At 37.1% G+C, this 21907-nt stretch overlaps 1 protein-coding gene across 1 annotated transcript; it reads left to right on the top strand.

The window, feature by feature from the left end:
* Positions 1-239: 239 nt before the first annotated feature.
* slc5a6a (solute carrier family 5 member 6a) lies at positions 240-21395 on the top strand. The gene is made up of 16 exons (XM_084090511.1): positions 240-374; positions 5654-6092; positions 9960-10025; positions 10344-10395; positions 10505-10572; positions 10816-10970; positions 11185-11325; positions 11550-11679; positions 12336-12424; positions 12528-12640; positions 12830-12897; positions 13049-13135; positions 13559-13722; positions 15687-15790; positions 17150-17271; positions 17355-21395. The coding sequence occupies exons 2-16, from the start codon at positions 5745-5747 to the stop codon at positions 17514-17516; spliced, it is 1869 nt and encodes a 622-aa protein (XP_083946637.1). The 5' UTR covers positions 240-374; positions 5654-5744; the 3' UTR covers positions 17517-21395.
* The last annotated feature ends 512 nt before the right edge of the window (positions 21396-21907 follow it).

The raw sequence follows: 21907 nt of genomic DNA, 5'->3' as shown, positions 1-21907 counted from the left end.
ATTATTATTAATATTGCAAGAGAAATTACAGTACCTTTTAGAGGATTTTGAAAATGTTCAAGCATATACACATTCAAACATATTGCACAATGTAACACATGTAGGTAAAACAAGTATTTATGGTACATGAAAGATCTCGTCATATCTCTTCAATAAATAAGTATTTTTTGTACTTATTAATTATGGGTTTAATGTTTTGGTCGTGAGTGAGGTGGTGACATGACGTTACAGTGTGACGTCAGAAGCACATGTGCATCAATGGAGCAGCAGCAACCTTTGCGTGATGTCAAGGAGAGTAGGGGTGGTCTGAACAGACACTGTTTAAACCTTTCTCCATTCATCACTCATTATTCATCGCATGAACTCTGACCAAGGTAAGATAATACATGATAGCTGAGCAGAATGAATAACAAGGTCGCTAAAAAACGTTCTAAAAACTGCAAGCGTAGGCAGCTTCGTTTATTATAATTGGAGATTTCTATTTATATACGTTGCAGTGTACACTTAGTATCACTGTATATGGTTTACTTGGCTGCGCACATTGCGTTTTTTCGTGACGAAATGGTGTCAACCTTTTACATCAGCATGTCATTTCCTTTAGACAGAGTGGTATTTTCCGATTGCATGTAAAGGACAGTCATTCACAGCACGTTGTGGCAACCAGCAACACAGCTTTTCGTAGCTTTACGCAACATCGGGTTAAACATATAACTTATCTAACTATGAAATCAAATATCCCTAGCCGTTGTTTCTTAACAGTAGCCTGCACGCGCGTAATCTATTCTTTCTCGAGCTCGTGGCTCTGTTGCTCGCGTGAGTTGAGACCACGGTTGAGACATTGACCGCCCGGGAACAGTGAACGATTTTCATTTTAAACGCCATTTTCTTTGATGATACGTACATCAAATGTCGTTTTTGATTAGATTACAATTTGAAAAAAAGTGTCGTATGCCGCCATTTAAACGCATATGGAAAATGCCATGGTGTCACTGACTGAACACGCGCGACATGTCAGAACTGTTTTAGTTTAATAATATAATATTTATATCAAGAATCCAGGTTGTATTTTATTTTTAATAAAACGAGAAAACAATTATATGCTTTTTAATATAATTTTTAAAAGTGACCAGGACATTATTTGTCATTATGAATCAATGTGCCAGTAAGGCTGTCATTATGGCGAAGTGCTTGGATTTATCAGATGTCATTTGGACTGATCTTGAAACAGATAACGTTTGCATAGCATTGCAATCAAATCAGCCACATTGGTTTGGAAGGTCGAGTAGCTGTTGTAAAAGGATGTAACGTTACAGCCCCAATAAATATTTTGTTGGCTGGAGAAGTTTAAAGGTATAGTTCACCCAAAAATGAAAATCCTGTCAGAGTAGCTATATTGTGATTTCAGCTTATACAGGCTGTTCACAGCGAAACATAAGTGTTTCTCCACTACCATGGTGCTACACGAGACAAACACAGAAATGCAGGACTACAAAAACTAAACTACATAATTAAATTATATTAAATGGGCTAAACATAGCAGTTAAATAAGAACTAAAAAGAGCTAAAATAAGAGTTGAGCATTATACGCAGACTACGCACGACTATAAAGTGCACATGTTCATACCTGAGCAAACTGGAATATTTACTCACCCTGGTGTTGTTCTAATGCAGGGTTCACCAATCTCGGTCCTGGAGGGCCGCTGTCCTGCAGAGTTTAGCTCCAACCCCAATTAAACACACCTGAACCAGCTAATCAAGGTCTCACTAGGCATACTAGAAACTTTCAAACAGGTGTGTTGGAGCTAAACTCTGCAGGGACAGCGGCCCTCCAGGACCGATATTGGTGAACCCTGTTCTAATGCCACACAACCTTGTTTCTTTTTCAGACCTTATAATGAGAAACTTTAAAAAAAATGTCCTGTTCATGTTTATCGATATAATGGCAATGAATACACAAAAAGATGCAAAAGCATCACAGAATGATCCCATATGACTAGTGCTGTATTTTCCAAGTGTTCTGAGGGAATATGTTAGGATTTGGTGAAAAACAAACCAAAATCTAATTTATTATTCAGTGAAACAACTGTGATTAACTGTGTTTGTTACATTCTCTTCACTCATTATTTGTCTTTTCCTTGGTTTAGAAGTGGTAGAACATGGATTGTAATTATTTGTCCTGGAAAAAATGTTTGCAATTTCTTTTAACCAGCTGGCCATTTTAGTGGACATAGTCAGTTCCCCTCAAGTTCACACAGCTGTCCAGAAAATGTAGATCCCAGAAAATGTAGTTTATTACATTACATACACTAATGTTTGGCGATCAGAAACCGATACTTTTTGTCTGAACACTGTCAAGACTTCAAAGAATTTTTGTTCTTTCAAAAAAAAAAAAAAAAAGCATACATGCTCTACAGTTAATATAGGCACAGCATTAGGTTTCAGGGTTAAAGTCTTATGGGTTTTGATCAACTTAAGGATGAGTAAATGATGACAGAATTTTCCCTTTCATTGCTTTGGCAGTTTACATGTAGCCCGTTTCTCTCAAGTTGCTAATCCTGATGGTGGCGAAACAATGACTTTTCAGGCATTGTTAATCATGTTGGTTGGACCTCTAGCATGCTGTGAGCTTGGTATTTTAAGTAGCGTGAAAGCTTTTCACTTACTTCTTTTCACCAGTGCTATAATTCATGTCAGAACTTGTTCTATTAAAATCATTGTCCCGTTTTATTTCCTGTTTTCTGATTTGCTGACGAGTCTAAAAGTGTCTTGAGTTTGATTTTTTTTTTTTTTATGCAGTTTTTCTTAATTGTAAAGCATTGTCTATCAGTGATACGTCTGATTATTATTAGCTGACCTTATTATTAGTTTTTCAATTTTAATTGGTTTAATTAGGTCCTTATAGATGTCATTTTATGTACTTGAATGACACGTACCTTCATATCTCAATTCAGTTTTGAGATATGTAATATTAGAACATTAGAAATTAGAACCTGTTATGAAAATCAAAATAAATATTAATAAAATTATATAAAATATTAAAAAAAAAATTAAAAATATTTTGCTATTATAATAATAAAGGTTCCTGAATGACAGCCTCGCCACGTAACTAGAGCTACAAATTGAAAGTTGTACTTCAAGCTAGATTTACTCTTTTGGTACTAGAAAGTGTTTTATTTTTAGAGTTAATCCCACTCAATAAAACTGCTTTTTTAAAAGTTAAGCCTAAATTTTACAGGAACCCATGCTGAACTAGCACAAATAATGGGACAGTTGGATTGTTAGTTGATTGGATGGTTAGAACAGCTGATGTTTACTATCTGATCATCTTAATCAGGGCATGCTGTGTTGTACAGTGAGTTCTGATGCTGTTCATGAGTCATAAACTGTGTTTAATAAGCAGGAGCAGAGCTTGATCATAGAGGCTAAAGAAAATCAGACAGACACTTTGCTGCGCATTTATCCCACTGTTTGATCATGAAAAGCCTTGTGACCATAGAAAGGATTCAGGCTTGTCTCTTTTTTGCCCTGGATACATATCCATAATAGATTTAGTTTTTTTTTTTTTACTCAAAAAACAATGGTTTTCCACCATGACAAGAAAGAAGGGTCGACAAATCTTGGCCTGTGTGTCCTTGCATTTTATTCACTGTTCTGCAGATAAGAACAGGTTTGTCCTTTCTTTTCTTTCAAATAAGAAATTAGAAAGATTAAATTGGTGTGCAACCCTCCATCCCAACCCAAACATCTCTTGTGTGGCGTTGTTATCTGAGTTGCCACAGAGTCTTATCATGCCGTATGTGAGACTTATCTTTTAGCAAACTAGCCAACGCAACAGCTTTGATCACTCAAAATGAATCTTGAATTGAGCTTTTGCTTGAGTTTTATGCTTGATATACTGTAAACAACTATCAAATCCAATAAAATGATAAAATAATGCTGTAATCTTATTTATTATTATTATTTGCTCAGATTCCAGAGAACTGGTTGTACAATGTACTCACTGGCTGACTGTCAGAGTACCAATTCATTTACTTTGTGTGTGTGTGTGTGTGTGTGTGTGTGTGAGATTCATTCAAAAATGCTGATTCATCCAGTAATGAAACAAGTTAAGTAGTGAGTTTTTTGTATTCAAACCTAAATAAATTAAACATTTTTTAAATAGACTGCAGCAATTAATATTTTGTCAGAACCTCTAGTAAATTACATGTTATTTTGTTTAGTTTGTCTGTTCAGAATCGTGATCTCTATTTGAAACAAGAAATCGTGATTCTTAATTTATCTAGAATCGTGCAGCTCTACCTAAATATGAAAAATGGCATATTTGCTGTGGTCCCCTGCCTGCAGCTTACTAGAATCACATGGTTTCTCATTGTAGGACGTATTGTTCCAATGGACATGACAGGATTGTGGCTCTATTGTATGCAACTAATTTACAGATTTTTGCACTTGTAATCAGTAAGTGAGTTAGCAAACTTACACAGTTGCAAGAAAGTTTAGTATCATGTTTGACCTTTAACCATTTTATGGGATCTTAACTTGCCTGCTGCTAAATGTGTGCAGATGAATTTAAACAGTGGAAACGTTCAATGAAATGAAATAGTTCTCCCTTCTGATCAGTTTACTCTACTGTTCAGAAAATATGGGTTGATAAGATTGTTTTATGTTTTTGAAAGAAGTCTCTTAATCTCATATGTCATCCGCATCGTCCTCTTGTAAATTGTAAAAAATTACACTTTTTTTTTTTTTCATTCCTCATGAATCATGATTCATGTCTGACTTCTCTGGACTGAATACACTAAACCACAGTGATTTTTGCATTGAGCACAAGTTTGTGTGAATAAGCTTGAACCTTACAGAATGTCAGAATTTGTTAGACTAGTTGTTGTAAGCTGGTTTGAATAGACGGGAAGCCCTAGAGGCACGAGAGCCTATTCAATTAAAAAGAAAAAATCTCTAAGTCACATGATAACTCATAATGTGCCTCACAAGACCAGTAGTGTGATTGATAAACTGGTGTTTTTTTGGTGTTATATATCATACTTTATACTTTTCATAATTTTCAACTTCATAGAATAGTGATAATGAGATTGCATAGCTTTAAAATGATTTTATGCACTTACATAAGTTTTGAGTGGATCAGATTCAGTCAGAATCAGATTAATCTTTAGCATAGAGGAGGTGTCTTCTGTTTTTTTTTTTATTAAACCTTTGATGTCAAATACTAAAGGACTGCTAAAATCATGCTGCGTCCTAAGATCACCTACCAGCAGCTCAGAAAACATAATGTAGAGCTTTTATCAAATGGAGGCAAGCCAGCGGTGCTTCAGCTTTAACTCTAGTGATATTTCTGTCTTTGCAGCAGCAGTTCTATTAATTCTACTGATACTATAAAATAAATTGGCGGCTGTAGCAACAGTGTATTTCACATACTTCTCGCTTAAATCTCACCCATCCACAAACGACTGCAAGCTTGCATTGATTTTTGAGAGCAACAAAATAGTGATTTAAAATATATTGTGTGTGTTTTGAGCCATTTTGCACTTGTTCTGTAATGCATTAGTGTAAATGTTTCTTTTTGCCTGCAAAGTATAACTTTAACTTTATTTATATTCTGTTTGCATTTTGGCCTAAACAGTCTTTTAATTTTTTACAGCACATCACCTGCAATCCTTCACGATGACCCAAAGTGTAACTATCCACTGACCCTTCACTGATCATCCAGGGGCCACATCGCTCACGGCATCATGGGGGACGTAGTTCAAATGCACTTCAGCACGGTGGATTACGTGATTTTCGTCTTGCTGCTAGTGGCCTCCGCTGGAATCGGCCTTTACTACGCCTTCTCAGGGGGTCGCCAGAGGACCACGCAGGAGTTCCTGCTGGCCGACCGCAGCATGCGCTGCCTTCCGGTGTCTCTTTCGCTGCTGGCCACTTTTCAATCAGCGGTGGCCATCCTGGGCGCCCCATCGGAGATTTACACACATGGCACGCAGTACTGGTTCCTGGGCTGCTCCTACTTCCTGGGCCTGCTCATCCCTGCACACATTTTCATTCCGGTTTTCTATCGGCTCCGCCTCAGCAGCGCCTATGAGGTAGCACTATAGAAATTCACTTTATTAGTTTGTTTGAGAGACTGGAGTCAGTCACAATTTGGGAATTGAAGTTGGTTCTTCTTTTAATGAATCAATCAAACCGGTACAGTCAGTGAGTAATTCATTAAAAAATCACTATCCAGTAATCATCAAACAACTGGAAAGTTCATGGAACAGCTATTGATATTTATTAAAAAGGGTGAAATCCCTATAAACTGTCTTGCAGTTTTTTTTGAAAGAGTGCAAAATGGAAGCATTCTCTCACTAGTGGTCTCAGACTGTTTTAAAACGAATAATTACCATCAAGTCATCATAGCAAAATAAACCCCAACATTATAAAAAATATATTTGACAGCATGATGCTGACCAATCAAAAAGCATTCCAGAGATCAAATATACTGTTTTATGACAGTAAATAAGGTGTACACTACCTTTCCAAAGTTTGGGATGGGCAAGATTTTTTAATGTTTCTAAAAGAAGTCTCACACCAAGGATGCATTTATTTGATCGAAAATACAGTAAAAACAGCAATATTGTGAAATATAATTGCAATTTAATAATATTTTCTATTTTATTATATTGTAAAATGTAATTTATTCCTGTGATGACAAAGCTGAATTTCCAGCAGACATTACTCCAGTCTTCAGTGTCACATGATCCTTCAGAAATCATTCTAATATGCTGATTTATTGCTAAAGAAACATTTCTTATTATTATCATTGTTGATTAAACATAATTTTGTCATTTTTGTAAATTGCAGTAATCAAACTGAACATAGAACTGCTAGTCCAGTTGGGTAGTGCACATATTAAATAATACCATTACCGAGGTGATAAAAGCACCACATTTTACATCTTTAGGACCTCCTAAATGATTTCAGCCTAGGAGCCCAGCTGAAATATTGAAATTTAGTGTCAAATTACTTAAAAAACAATATTCATGAAAAACGTTTTTTTTTCTCTATTAAGTAAAACTTTCAGGTTAATGGCCTTTTAAGACCACTGAATAAGCTTCATTTTGTTCATTTGTGCTCAGACCAGTAGATCTTCCAAATTATAAGTGTAAAACAGAGTGCCAAGACTCCTTATACTCAAAAAAAATCTCAAAAAGCCCTGTATAATATAGGCGGAATTATTTAAAAAAGGCAGCAAAAATGCTTAAATGTTAAGAAATCTTGGTTTTCTCTTTTATTTTTCAATTCAACTAGGTCATTCATATAGCTATCTACTGAGTTCATAGTTTGGTCATTAGTTTTATGTTAGGCTGCATCACATCACATTAAATCCTATTTGTGTGTGACAGTACATAGCTAGATGTACTTTCAGTTATTTTGGTTGCCTATTGTAGATGTGTTGCAGGTCAGAATTCGTTCGTTCTTTTATGCTTAAAGGTATAGTGGAGGATCTTTCCGAAATTTAGATAAGACCCTCCCTCTCCACTTTTTGAATAAGTTTGATTGATTCACCAGAATGATTGACAATTAGGAGGACCAATAGTATAGGTGATCCACCCGGAAGTAAAAAATCCTCCGCTATACCTTTAATGTCCAACTAAGGAATACACTTGGAATACACTTGGCGACCTCTTAGAGTGCTCTGGTTGGACGATGCTCTGGTTGGACGACAGCACTCACTGAAGCAGAAGTTAATAGCATCTTGGAAAGGCTGACTCATTTCTGAAAGCAGCACACCTAACTCGCACCAAGTCAAGTCATCTTCATTTATATAGCGCTTTTAACAATGTAGATTGTTTCAAAGCGGCTTTACAGCAGTTACCAGACATGGTGCGTGTCATGGAGACCAAGTCACTCTACTGTCACTTCACAATCTACAGCAGGAAGCTTTTAGGCTTATTGCTGGCCCCAAAGATGAAGATACCTTTATCACTTGGAGAAATGACATGCTGAAGAAGAGTCCAACTTTCATGTATTGGGATCTAATACTAAGATGAAACCCTCATTCTCATTTTTGTCAGAGCTCACAGAGAGAAGAACTTCCTTCTATATGTAGAAGTTTTAGAAGAACTCATCCCTCTATTTTTTGCCTTGGACCATACAAACTATGCAAGTTGGGTGTCTGTCCACATCAGGGACATGAAGCCTTTGCCAGCACCATCAAGGATGAGTTCGAAAAGCATTCACACTGGGTTCTCTCAAAGACATACAACAAGTTCTCTGCAATACCTTTCGACCAAGCTCATGAACAAGAGAATAAGATTGTGAAAGGTTGCGGTGGTGCAGTTGGTCTCACAGAAAACCCAAATGCTTTCAGACGATGGATGATCTCTGGACCAGAGTTGGGAAGATTGCTGAAAGAATTTGAAGAGGACTTTCTTCCTGAAAATGACATAGATAATCCTAAGAACTTCCACTATCATGAACAGTGTCTTTCCACACAGAAGACATTTCAAAGACATGTAGCCAACCTGTCTGAAACTATTAAAAGAATGGACAACCCTGTGGTGTTTTCACACTTTAACAGAACACACTCCATGCGGTGTACAACTCACATACCCAACTTTATTCTTCTTCATCACTTTTACTAAACACAGTTCCTCACTAGAGCCCCTAGTGGTGCAGTTCCACATTAATGTGTTATCCATTACTATGAATTAATTGAACATCAAATATCGTATGCTTCTCAACACAACAAACCCTTTCTTGGATGATTTTAAAGATCTAGTCACTATTGACAGCCATAAGTGTACAGATGAATCTGTAGCTAAAACAGAGTTCATCTTAGAAGACACAGGCTATATATCACATCAGGGCAAGCTGTATCTTCCTTTGGTTCCAGCAGCACCATGAGCAGTTGCAATCATGAAGAGGCAGACACCTGGACTGTGGTTCATATACAGCATACCCTGGAGCAAGGAGCAAAAACTGTCCATGTGCGTACTGTGGACACTGATGTCATTGTGATTCTTGAAGGGCTATTCCATGATTTACTTGTGATTCAATCTTTGAGTGACATCTGGGTGGCTTTTGGCATGGGCAAAAAGTACAGATTGTACCATAACAATTATGTAAAAGTCTGGGCAAGGACAAGTTTCAAGCACTGTTGATGTTCCATGCCTATTCAGGGTGTGATACAACATCTGCTTTCACTGGGAAGGGTAAGAAGTCAGTTTGGCGGGCCTGGCAAGCCTATGATAAAGTCACTGAAGTATTTGCTTCCCTTGCCAGAAATCCATTCCAAAAATTAGATGCTGCTTCATGGCAGTTACAAAAGCTTGAGAGACTGACTGTCATCTTGTATGACAAGTCCAGTCCTTCAAGCTCCATTGTCCATAAGAGGAAAGAACTCTTCTGCTATGGGAGTAGGACAATGGAGAAACTGCCACCCACCCACGATACTCTACAGCAGCACATCAGACGGGCAGTTTATCAGACTGGAATCTGGGCGACCAGCACACTCTCACAGCAAGGTATTCCTTCTCCAAGGGACTTGGAATCAGGGTCTTGGGAACCAGTTTGGATGACACTTCCAGAAGTCCCCACAGCCTGCAGAAAACGTATCAAATGTTGCTGTAAGGGGGATTGTTCCACCTGCAAATGTGGCAAAGCAAGTCTAGACTTCTCACCTCTTTGCAAATGCAACTGTAACGACTCCTAATTATCAATTACAGGGCCTTGAAAATCTCTGTGTTTTTAAGCATATTTCATTGATAATGATATACTTCTAAAATGACGTTACAACATTTATTTACGAGGGCTCCTAGGCCAAAATTACACTATAGACCCTAAGGAAACACCATGCAAAATTTGGTGCTTTTATCACCTTGGTAACGGTATTTTCACTACGCCACCGGACTATGCTCTGTGGTGTTTCTATTTGTATTAAATTGCGTTCTTTCTCCTCTTCATAGTATCTGGAGCTTCGTTTTTGTAAAAGTGTTCGGATATGTGGCACTGCGACCTTCATCTTTCAGATGGTGAGTTATGAGTAGAACCTGGGTGTTTGCAACAAGTTATTAAAACCTGAAGGAGTAATAATCTAAAGTAATATTGTCTTTTAGTCCAGTTTTGCTAGGCACAAAGACGCCCTGTTGTCAATATAAAAACTTGACCTTACACCTACAACAATATTTTGACACCCCCCATTGATATGGACAATATTTTACTCAGCGTTATGGATCTAAAGTGTAATGATTCTCAAAACTATCAGTTACTAGATGGGGAAATTCAGAGAAAAAAGTTATTATGGGCCTGCAGAAAAGCATCCGTTACATTGTACATGTATTTTTCCGCAGGTTATCTATATGGGAGTCGTTCTGTATGCTCCCGCACTTGCACTAAATGCAGGTAAATGAGACTATTTATGCATTACTAGAAATGCATGTCACTGTATATCAGATTATTTCATGTTTTGTTTCTCTGTTAAATGTTTCTTTGAATTTGTTTGTGATCGCAGTAACAGGTTTTGACCTTTGGGGGGCAGTGCTAGCCATGGGATTGGTGAGCACGCTTTATACAGCATTGGTAAGTTGGAGAGGCAATTAATCAGAAGTGACATTTATAATGTTAAAAACCTACTATTCTAAACCTACCCATCACAGAAAACATTCTGCATTTGTACATTTAAAAAAAAAAAGTTTTTCTCTGGACTTGAGTAATGATGCTGGAAATTCAGCTTTGCCATCACAGGAATCATTTTTACATTTGAAAAACCTTTGAATAGTAGTCTACATTCTAACTCACCTGTTCCTCTCTTCTCTGTGCCAGGGGGGTCTGAAAGCAGTGATCTGGACAGACGTGTTCCAGACAATCGTGATGTTTGCGGGGCAGCTGGCAGTGATCGTGGTGGGTACCCACCAGGCAGGTGGCATCGCCGAAGTATGGAGGAAAGCACAAAACGGCAGCCGTATCTCAGGCCTCGAGTGAGTGTTGCGATTTTATATCATTTTGTTTCAGATATGAGTTGACTTGAAGGAACGGTTTACCCAAAAACTACAGTTCTGTCATTATTAACTCAGCCTCATGTCATTCATTTTTGGGTGAACTGTTCCTTTAAGATTATCTAACAAACACTGATCCACATACCAGAACTGCAATTGAAGCCTAGATTCATTGTTTTGTGGTCCCCTGTGGCAGCCTGAACCCTGACCCGTTAGAGAGGCACACGTTTTGGACTCTAGGAGTGGGGGGCGTTTTCCTCATGCTGGCCCTGTATGGAGTGAATCAGGCTCAGGTCCAGAGATACCTCAGCTCCCGCACAGAGAAAGAGGCCATCATGTAAGAAAACACCTCGCTCTGGTTAAGTCAATAGAACTCGAAACTGTAAACTTGTTTAATGTACCATTTGCTCATTTGTTATATTAAATTACTGCAACAAAACGCTGTGATTTCAGAGCACCACAGTGACATGCTTTGTTATTACGTGCATTTTGGTGGTTAATATTTGTTTTCATAAAGTGGCCAGTACATAATGAAAAGTTTTCGGGTGTCTTGTTCTCCAGGTCCTGCTATGCAGTGTTTCCATGCCAACAGGTCGTGCTCACGTTGGGCTGTTTAATGGGTCTTGTTATGTACGCTCGATATGGGGAGGAGAGCCCCCTGGATAAGGGCTACGTCAAAACAAATGACCAGGTCTGAAAAAAGAGAGTAAAATATTCATTTTGTTAGTTTAATTTAATTTTTTTCTTAAGTGTTATAGCATTTATCATTCTCTTTTGTCTGTGAGTTTATAATTTCCTGTTATTCAGCACATCATTTTTGAATTTGCACTACCGTACAAAAGTTTGGAGTCAGTAAGATTTTAACTTATTTTTTTTTTAAAGAAGTCTCTTATGCTCACCAAGGCTGCATTCATTTGATCAAAAATTATTTTAATGATTTATTTATTTATTATTACAATGATTGTTTTCTAGTTTAATATATTTTAAAACGCAATTTATTCCTGTGATGGCAAATCAGAATTTTCACCATCATTACTCCAGTCTTCAGTGTCATATGATCCTTCAGAAATCATTCTAATATGCTGATTTGGTGCATTAAAAATACATTTTTATACATATTTTTCCAAGATTCTTTTTGAGTACAGAATTTAGTTGAAACTGATATTTTTTTGTAACATTATAAATGTCTTTACTGTCACTTTTAATCAATTTAATGCATCCTTGCTGAATAAAAGTATTAACTTCTTTCAAAAAAATCTACTGAGCTCAAACGTTTGAGTAGCAATGTATGTTAATTTGATCAATGGGATCATGAGAAAGTCACTCTCCACCTCTCTCTCTCTGTAGATGGTACTGTACTTTGTAATGGATGTGTTGAGAGATCTTCCTGGTTTACCAGGACTGTTTGTGGCCTGCCTGTTTAGTGGAGCTCTCAGGTATCAAACAGAGTTTGAGATAACAAATCTTCTTACATAATCTTATTGTAATTTTCACATTTTTGTAATTTTCTTCTTTAAATGTGTTTGCTTTATCTTATAGCACAATCTCATCTGCCTTCAACTCTCTGGCAACAGTTACCATGGAGGACTTGATCAAACCACATGTCCCAGCCATGACGGAGGCTCGTGCCACCCTGTTGTCTAAAATGTTGGGTAAGTGAATTTTCAATAACTGTCTGAAAAGCAGAACTTTATTTTTTATTTTTCAATGAGTGGTCCTTCTCCTCCCCTTATGTTCCTGGTTATAGTACAGTGATATTAAACAAGATATTGTCCATACTAAATTGAAAGCCCATCCTGTGATCATGGGATTTTTTTTTTTGTCATTATATTCCCCCACAGCGATTGGCTATGGGCTTGTGTGTCTAGCTATGGCGTACCTCGCATCCCTAATGGGCTCTGTGCTGCAGGTGAGGTCCATGATTATCATAACATGGATTTAATAATAAGATATATACAAATACATATGAGGTGTAATTTAATTAAATGTAATTATACAGTTAACAATCTTTCTGTCTATCTCTTGTGTTTTTTCCCTTCTTTCCCTTCTAAATCCTTAAGGCGGCACTCAGTATATTTGGGATGGTGGGAGGACCTCTTCTTGGCCTTTTCTGTCTTGGGATGTTTTTTCCTTGGGCCAATTCCACTGTAAGTCAAAAAGCAAAGTATTCAAACAAAACACAAAGCTGTTCAAAAGTTTGGGGTCGATAAGATTTTTAAATGTTTTTGAAAGAAGTTTCTTATACTCATCACGGCTGCAAAAATACAGCAAAACAGTGATATTGTGAAATAGTATTACAATTTAAAATAACTTTTTACTATAGTAATATATTTTAAAATGATTCATGTGATGGCAATGATGATGGCATTACTCCAGTCTTCAGTGTAACATGATCTATCAGATATCATTTTACATGATGATTTGGTGTTCAAGAATCAAGAAACGCATTTATTGACCCAAAACAGTTTTGTAAATATCTTTGTTTAATAAGTAACTTGTCACTAGTGCAGTGAAATGTATTAGATGATTTGATGGTATGATTTCATTTCATGGACTGAGTGTGTTTTCAGGGTGCTCTGGTTGGACTGGCATCAGGGCTGGTCATGGCTTTCTGGATCGGTATCGGCAGTTTTGTTTCACGTATGTCTCCACCTGGGATAAATGCCACCATCATGCCTGATGTAGGAAACATGACAACAGCTGTCATGACGACACTACTCACAACTAAACCCAGGTGTGTATTTTATAAGAAATGAATAGTGCTCAAGAATCAATTTTCTGCTCTGAAACACTTGATTACTTTAGTGCTGCACGATTAATCATATCGCAATCGCGATGTCAAGCCTACGCGATTATATGACGCAAAATGCTGCGATTTTATATTAAATAAACAAATTAGCGCTGTTAACGCAATTAACGCAGCATCTTTAATTTTTGGCATCCTTTGGCTAGTGTTACATGATCCCGCTCTTATTCATGCAAATACTTTTAAACCATTCATGCGCGATAAGACAAAAAAGAACGCGCTGCCTGTGAATGTCCTGACTGTGACACACAGAAAGACTCGCGCTAATAACGTGCGTGCGCACAAAACAGCATGCCAGAATACAGCTCTCTTTCGAGCTTGAACGAACAATAACACACACAATTATGCCAAAATGTCTTTTTGTCGAGTATCTTCATAACATAAGAGTAGTCTTATGATGAAGGTGAAGAGTTGTGACTCGTGAGAGAATGAGGCGCGTGTGAGATCCGCGTCTAAAGGCGGGCGTACACGGTGCGATTTTTGCTGTTTTTACGAGCTCGCAGAGGATTTTTTTCACTCGGGAGTAATCGAGTGGAATCGGTGATGCTCGCATGGTCGCGGCTCGCAGCGTGTGAGAGGAATCACGAGCCGAGCCGAGCATGTTATGAGCACCTCCCCGACCTCCCGATCATTTTTAAACATGTTTAAAAAATTCGGGGAGTCGGCCCGATTTTCACCAGCTGTCCCCTATTGCTAATCATACACAACCACGTGGGGCTATACCTCAGTGGCAGCAACCATACAGGGTGCGCATACACTGTCTCACACACACACACACACCTCTCTCTCTCTCTCTCTCTCTCTCTCTCTCTCTCTCTCTCTCTCTCTCTCTCTCTCTCTTAAAGGAATGGCTACTGTTCTCTGCTTTACAACAAATCATTTGCACACACATTTCTGTCATTTTTTCTATCTGAAGCTTTGCCTGCTGCATGCAACATTGACGGTCTCTGTGTTTAGCGCGAAAGCTCACGTGATTGCTGCCGGCTCGGGATAAAATTCGTGCAGGACAGACAGTCGTGCCGTGTACCAGCTGCTTTGACGCGATTATCAGTTAAACTGACTCGCAGCGTGTGCAATATCTCTCGACCTCCCGAGTGTCCGATCCTGGTCCGAACTCGCACCGTGTACGCCCGCCTTAAGAGAGCAACGGCTGGTCTTAAAGGGACAGTACACAGTAGCCACTAATTATATCTGTCGCTAAAGTTAATCAAAGAACAAAGGGAACAGAGAAAAACACTCACTGCTCTTGACTAAAGAACTTTTTTCTTTAGGCAGATTATCACTAATCTGTGTGTGCATTTATTTTCCTTGAGAACCAAGCAAGTTGACTCATGAAACCATTTGTTTATTATATCGCATATCGCAATCGCAATATTGACCTCAATTATCGCAATATGACATTTTCCCCAAATTGTGCAGCCCTACTTTAGACCAATCAGAAACTGATTATTTTAGCTTCTGTGGCCAGTTGCATAAACTGGTCATACAGGTTATACGACTGGTCAAAACTTTTTTTGAAGTCTGTTGTTGCATTAAAACATAGAATGGTCTATTTTGAGACTGAAAACTGGTGCGAGTGCGAGACAACCTGTCACTCACATGAGATCACAGCAATAGCAGACCACAATGATCCAACCATCCAGTCAATTCTTGATGGATAAAATCAAGTTCCTACATTTTCTTTCTTTTTTGAGAAGCCGTTTATACTTATACGTCAAAATAGGGAAGAAAAGAAAAGACAAGAAAAGAATCAGAACTTCTGTTTCATGCTGACTTTATCATAATGGGATAGTGCAGCTGGCCCCTGATTACAATTCATAAAACCTTTTCAAAAATGATAGCTATATTACAGACTAAACTGGCCCATTTATTGTGTCTTTTTGTCTTTTCAGGCCCTCTGGAGTTCAGGCTCTGTACTCTTTATCATACATGTGGTACAGTGCTCATAATTCCACCACGGTTGTGGTGGTGGGACTACTGGTCAGTTTTCTCACAGGTAAAGTGTGTTTCTAAACACTTCAACTTAAAATTGTTACTCTTATATAAATATTGGGTAGATACACTGGTAATTTGCTTTAGTATAGTGACATATTAAAGCTAATAATTTATTTTTGGAAACAAACATGTTGTTTTAATAATATTTAAGTGTACTGGTTTTGCACATATAAATGACCACATAAAAATATATAGATGCCTTTATATTTTAGCAAAGGTGTCCATCACAACAGTATCATCATATAAGAGGGTCCTTTGTGCTAAAAAGTTTGAAAACCCCTGGTCTACAATGACATTATTAGCAGTTGTATTTTGATATCATTTATGTAATATTTTAGTATTTATACAAATGTTGAATTAGTTTTTAGTTTAGTTTAAGTTTGAATAATTTTATGTGCTTTTGTCATTTTTTTTAGTTTTTATATATTATATATATCTTTTATTTATTTTTGTTTCAGTTTTCGTTTAAGTAATTTTAGAATTTTTAACTTTTTCCAGTTCATTAGCATTTCTAAGGTTTTTTGTTGTTGTTGAGTTTTTCATCTAATATTTATATTTAATTTTATTTCAGCTTTATTTCAGTTACTGAACACAATCTTTAATAGTTTAGTTTTAGTTAACAATAACAACACTAGGCGCCTTTCCATTAAAGATTCGCGCAAAATTTGTGAGATTTTTTTCTAAATATTCTTTTTTTCGATAAAAAACTATTGCGAAATGACGGCGTTTCCATTAACCGATGTTATGCGACTAAAACGTCATTTTTTCCTCTTGCAATAAGTCATTCCAAAAATCATGGCAAAGGACGTTGGTAAGTTTATATATATATCACAGCCACGTACCGCACTAGACATTATTATTATTATCATTAATGGAAGGGAACGTAGGCGTGTTATCCAAGCATTAATGGCAAGGAAAGACCCTTATACTGTGAGCGGCACATATGAGTTGTTTCTGGGTTTGTCATTTCTGCTCCGAGGTCTTGATTGTGGCATTTCTTTGAGGTTTAGAATCCAGTATTTCTGTCATTCTTTTGTCTTTTATGAATTCAATAAAGAACTCCGTCTCGTATTCTGTCCAAACACACCGCGCCTTCTAAGTCAGGTGACCTGTAAATGCGCAAAAACTGTTTCCATTGCAGTTTTGCGAAATATTCCTTTTTCGAATTGCCTGAAAAACCACCTCATGCGAGCGTAAAAACTTTTTTGCAATAAATGGGAGTTTTTGCGAAATTGACGTGTTTCCATTGGGCGTATTTTCAATTCGCAATTTCAATTTGCGCAATCTGAAGGGTAATGGAAACGCGGTTACTGTTTATTATGCTAAAAAAAAAAAACTATTGTGGTGTGTGTCCACTCAGGGCCATGGAAGGAGAAGGACTTAAACCCAGGTACTATTTACCCTGTGCTTGGCACTTTGCTGTTCTTTCTGCCCCAACGGTACAAGGAGAAACTCTGCTGTGTAACCCCACTGGAAGACAAGGTAACTCAATAGAATGCTCAGTTGACATCACTTACAAAATCCAGTTTCATTTACAATATTCCTACTTTCATTATGGGCTATAGCCCAAAGGTCTGGACCACCAGCCTTACCTGATGGCCCAGAAAAATAGCAACGGTGTTGCCTGCACTAATGAGGAAAACAAGATCAGGGAAGAGGAGGGAGAACAGATAACCGCCCAGCCAACTTGTGACCTGGCCCATACGGTGCAGGAAACAGCCTTGTGAAATCTCCTATACTACAACAGACCTAAAGGACACTTAGTTTCCCACAGGCTCAAGGAGAAAAACATCTGTTAGAATGTCAACAGATGCCAGCGGTGGAGGTGAGGGGTTGTCTTGTTTATATGTGATACTTTATGATGTCAGTGGTCTGTCATAAAAATCGTACTGTGTTTGAGATCCTGTTGAACAAATTGAGATGTGTTGAGCTGATGTGATCACCTAAATCTTTTAGTTTACATGTCCTAAATTTAATCTTAAGATTACTTGCTTGAATAATGCTGGGTCGTGATATACGCGACGCACACGCACAAATCAAAGAAACCATGCTGAACGGGCGGGTTTAAGATGGATGGTTTATTACAAGAAAGACCACAGTTTGCACAAATCTTTAGTCGTTTAATGTCACTGCCATTCAAGTTTCGGGGTTTCTCTCTCCCAAAGATTTTGTTTCGTCCAAAGTTCACTACCATTAGCCTTTCCATTCTGTTTGCCTTTGAAAGCACTACAGACGAGTTCACTAAACCGAGTTAAGTTTACAGCAAATGAAGAATGGCTAGTATTGAAAAATGTAAATGTAGTGAACTTTCAGCGTGTCATCCGCAGTGAAGAAGTGCCATATTGTGATCGATCCAATGAATCTAATGCATGTTTAATCTGTAGTTACCTCATTGAAGCCCATTGTTTGTGACAAGTGCCTCCTCATATGAATGTATGATGTAGTTTTGTGACTGGATTGTTTCTTTAGTTTGTCGTTTCGCAGTCTAACCCAAATGGAGCATGGCCCTGACCACGATAAGATGATTTTTAAGCATCTGGATGCCCCTCTATTGAATTCCCATGATGCTTTGCATTGTGAGAGCCTGGCTATCTATACTTTAACATCTCAAAAAATATATTTATGTTTGCCTAGATTGCATATTTTGGTATACATCAAACCATCTTGAATATGACCCTGATAAGATGGTTTTTAAGCAACTGGATGCCCCTCTATTGAATTCCCATGATGCTTTGCATTGTGAGAGCCTGGCTAACTATACTTTAACATCTCAAAAATAAATTTTATTGTTTGCCTAGATTGCATATTATTTTGGTATAGATGATTATTTAGGAAACGGTCATGTTTAGAAATGTTCTTTAAAAGTTACAATAGCCTATTATTCACATATTTGATCTTAGATTTAGTAGTAAAGATGCTTGTTATAGTATCAAGAGTACTATGAAGACTAACTGCATAGAATTGAAACCTCAGTGCTGGTTACTGACCATATTTATCAGTATTAGCATATTAATTGATGTGGTTGCACTTAGGTTCTTGTAATTTGATTCGTTTTTGATGTTATAGTGGCATTTTCTGTGCTTTGCTGTCTAATCCAAATTCAAACCTCAGTCTAAGCCATACCATTTGTAGTTGCTATAGGATTCCTAGGTCCTTGTATTGTGCCTATGACTGGAATGAGAACTTTCTCTGAACCTGTCACAATCTCACAAACACAGATATTCTATTATAGTCTATTATATTTTCAGGTTATGTGCGCTCTGGGTCAACAGTTTGTGGAAGTCTTGCAGTTTTTGTGTTTGTTTGTTTATTGTGGGTGTCTCATCTTGGTCTGGTGACAGTTTTACATTTGTCTTTAAAGAATCATCCTATGGAATCATGACTTTAAAATTAATTTCTTAACCAAACGTGCTTTTTCAGCATCCTGCTTATGAGCGCTGCATTTTTAAAATGGCATGCCATGATAAAAAATAAATCATTTTTTTTAAAGGGTCTTGAGACCAGTGTTGGGGACATTTACATTTAAAAGTAATGCATTACAGTATTGTGTTACTCCCTAAAAAGTAACTAATTGTGTTTTCGCTAATTTCTAAATGTGATGTTCATCTTAAGCCATTTTAGCTTATTAGTATGGTTGAATTGGATCATCAAAGGTCAGAAGCATAGACATTTGGTTATTAAAGTGAGATTAAATACATAAAGTATATTTGTATTATTTAACATATTTAATTATTGCAGGTTTGCAAAGTATTCTAGGTTTGCAATTCAGTTTTTATTAGTTGAAGAATACTGAATCTGTTTTTGTGCAAGTGAGATGAGTAAATGCCTGCTCACATTTAGTCTAGAACTACAATAAGCATCATGTTAACACATAACGCCTCTGCACTTAGGATGAGGATAGCTGTCCTTAAGTAAATGGGGAAAACAAAGTAATTTGCAAAAAAAGTAACTTAGATATTTTGTTGTAAATTTTCAAGTAATTTGTTATTTTACTCATTACTTGAAAAAGTAATCCAATTGCGTAACACGTTATTTTAGTGCATTACCCCAACACTGCTCGAGATCCTGCGATCTTTCCATTTCGTAGCGCTGTTTCTCGGATGTCTCTTTTGCTGCACTGCTTCTTGTTGGTCCTGTATTCAGTTCGATTCTGTTACGATCCATCTTGCTGTGTTTTGAAAGTTACTTTATGTCCAGCCTTTTCTACATATTGCTCGATGAACAACATATTTTAGTATAGTATTTCAAGTTATACTATTATTAACTTTTTAAACACATCCTTACATTCCATTGCAATCCTTTGTTTTTGAATGCAAGTGCACGCGTCCTGTGTGAATTAACGGCCCCAAGGGTTAGTTGAGTTATAATGACCACTCTACATTTCACAAGCTCTTCACGCCTTTAGAAATATATTCACAGCAATGAATTACGACATAATTTTTTTAGCCTAGCCTAGTTTTCAAACTTCTGCTACGGAGCCGATGTTTGTTCAGTCATTCTTGACACTATTTTTAATCCATCCAGTTCAAGCTTTTAGATTAATAATGACATTTATTTCAGGTATGGTATGGAAATAAGAAATTCATTTGGGATTTAGAAACTTGAGCATTCCACTCACAAGGTCCGATAGAGATTATCCCTTTAATGTAAAATGTAAACATTGATTTCTCATGTTCTCCTGTTATATTCATTGTGTAAAAGACATTGTTCTTAACATTACTAGTGTCATAATGTAGTACGTGTAAGACTGGATCAATTGCGTGTTGAGTTGTCATCCGTCATACCTGAAATTACTTGAATTATGTGTGTAAAATGCTTTAAAACACCTGAACTTTTAAAAGTATAGAGCACTTGATTTTACAGACTGAATATTGCATCTAAATTGTTCCACTGATGATTTTTTCTCTCTCCTAAGAGTGTCTTAATTCAGAATGCATTTCCCCTTTGAGCGATGAAAGAAGGAATAAATCACCACAGACACACTTTAAATCTGCCTACAACAGGACTAATTGTTAAGGCACAGGCAGGGACTGAACTATTATAAGCTATGCTGTCCTACAATCTAAAACTGTGTAACCCTAAGAGAATCAACCTTGGGGGGCCTATGTGGAGAAAAAAAACCCCACTGAGCTCTACTGTGAGAATAGTTTTTTTATGACATTTTTAATAAACATTTTATATCAAAATAAATATTTAAATACGTAATATTTATGTTTGTATAAATATTATGAGAATATTTATTTTTATGGAAGTTTTCCTATTTTATTTTCCCAAATATGCATTCCAAAAAACCATAAGCAATGGAGTCTGACCAGCTTGATTGCTTTGGGCGTGCCTTCACTTAGTGTCTCTTGATTTGATTGGTCGTGAAAGTTCCCGCAGAGAACTTTCCTTTATGTGAAAAAGAGGCAGTTGCATTGGCCTGCAGAGCGTCTATAGCGATGATCATTTTATTTAAATAGATGAATGCAGAATAGAGGAACCGATAGCCACTCTAGTGGGCATTACTTTGAACCATGAACACTCATTTTTTCCTCTTGATGAATTGTTTGTAATGAGAATGTGATATAAAATTCGTCTTGATAAAAATAAAAATGTCTTCCTGACTGTCTTCTGTGATTTCTGTCATTGCCACATATCACTAGGATTCAGTAACTGTGCTTAAAAAGTACTTCAATAAAGGATAGGCTAAAGTAAAATATTTTCATACTGTTTCAAATAATTATATTGATCTTGTGGTCCCATTCAAAAACTGTTAAAGGGGTGGTATAATAACCTTTTTCAAAAGTCTTTGATGTCCCCAGAGTGTGTATGTGAAGTTTTAGCTCAAAATACCCCACAGATATTTTTATATAGCATGTTAAAGTTGTCACTTTTTGAGGGTGAGCAAAAACGCACCGTTTTGTGTCTGTCCCTTTAAATGCAAATGAGCTGCTGATCCCGGCACAGAGGGCGGAGCTTCAACAGCTTGCACTCACACAGACATGCACTGAAAATTTCTAAAACTTTTAGCCTTTTATGTTCAAACTGGAGTCAGAAAGATGGAGAGACTCAAGAAGAAGTAACAACATGTAGACAACATTTCTGAATGGTTAGTTGATGAATTTATGTAGCTTAT

The sequence above is a fragment of the Abramis brama genome (assembly GCF_963993115.1).
Source record: "Abramis brama genome assembly, chromosome: 18".
NCBI lineage: Eukaryota > Metazoa > Chordata > Actinopteri > Cypriniformes > Leuciscidae > Abramis > Abramis brama.
This window is presented reverse-complemented; position numbering and strand designations above follow the sequence as displayed.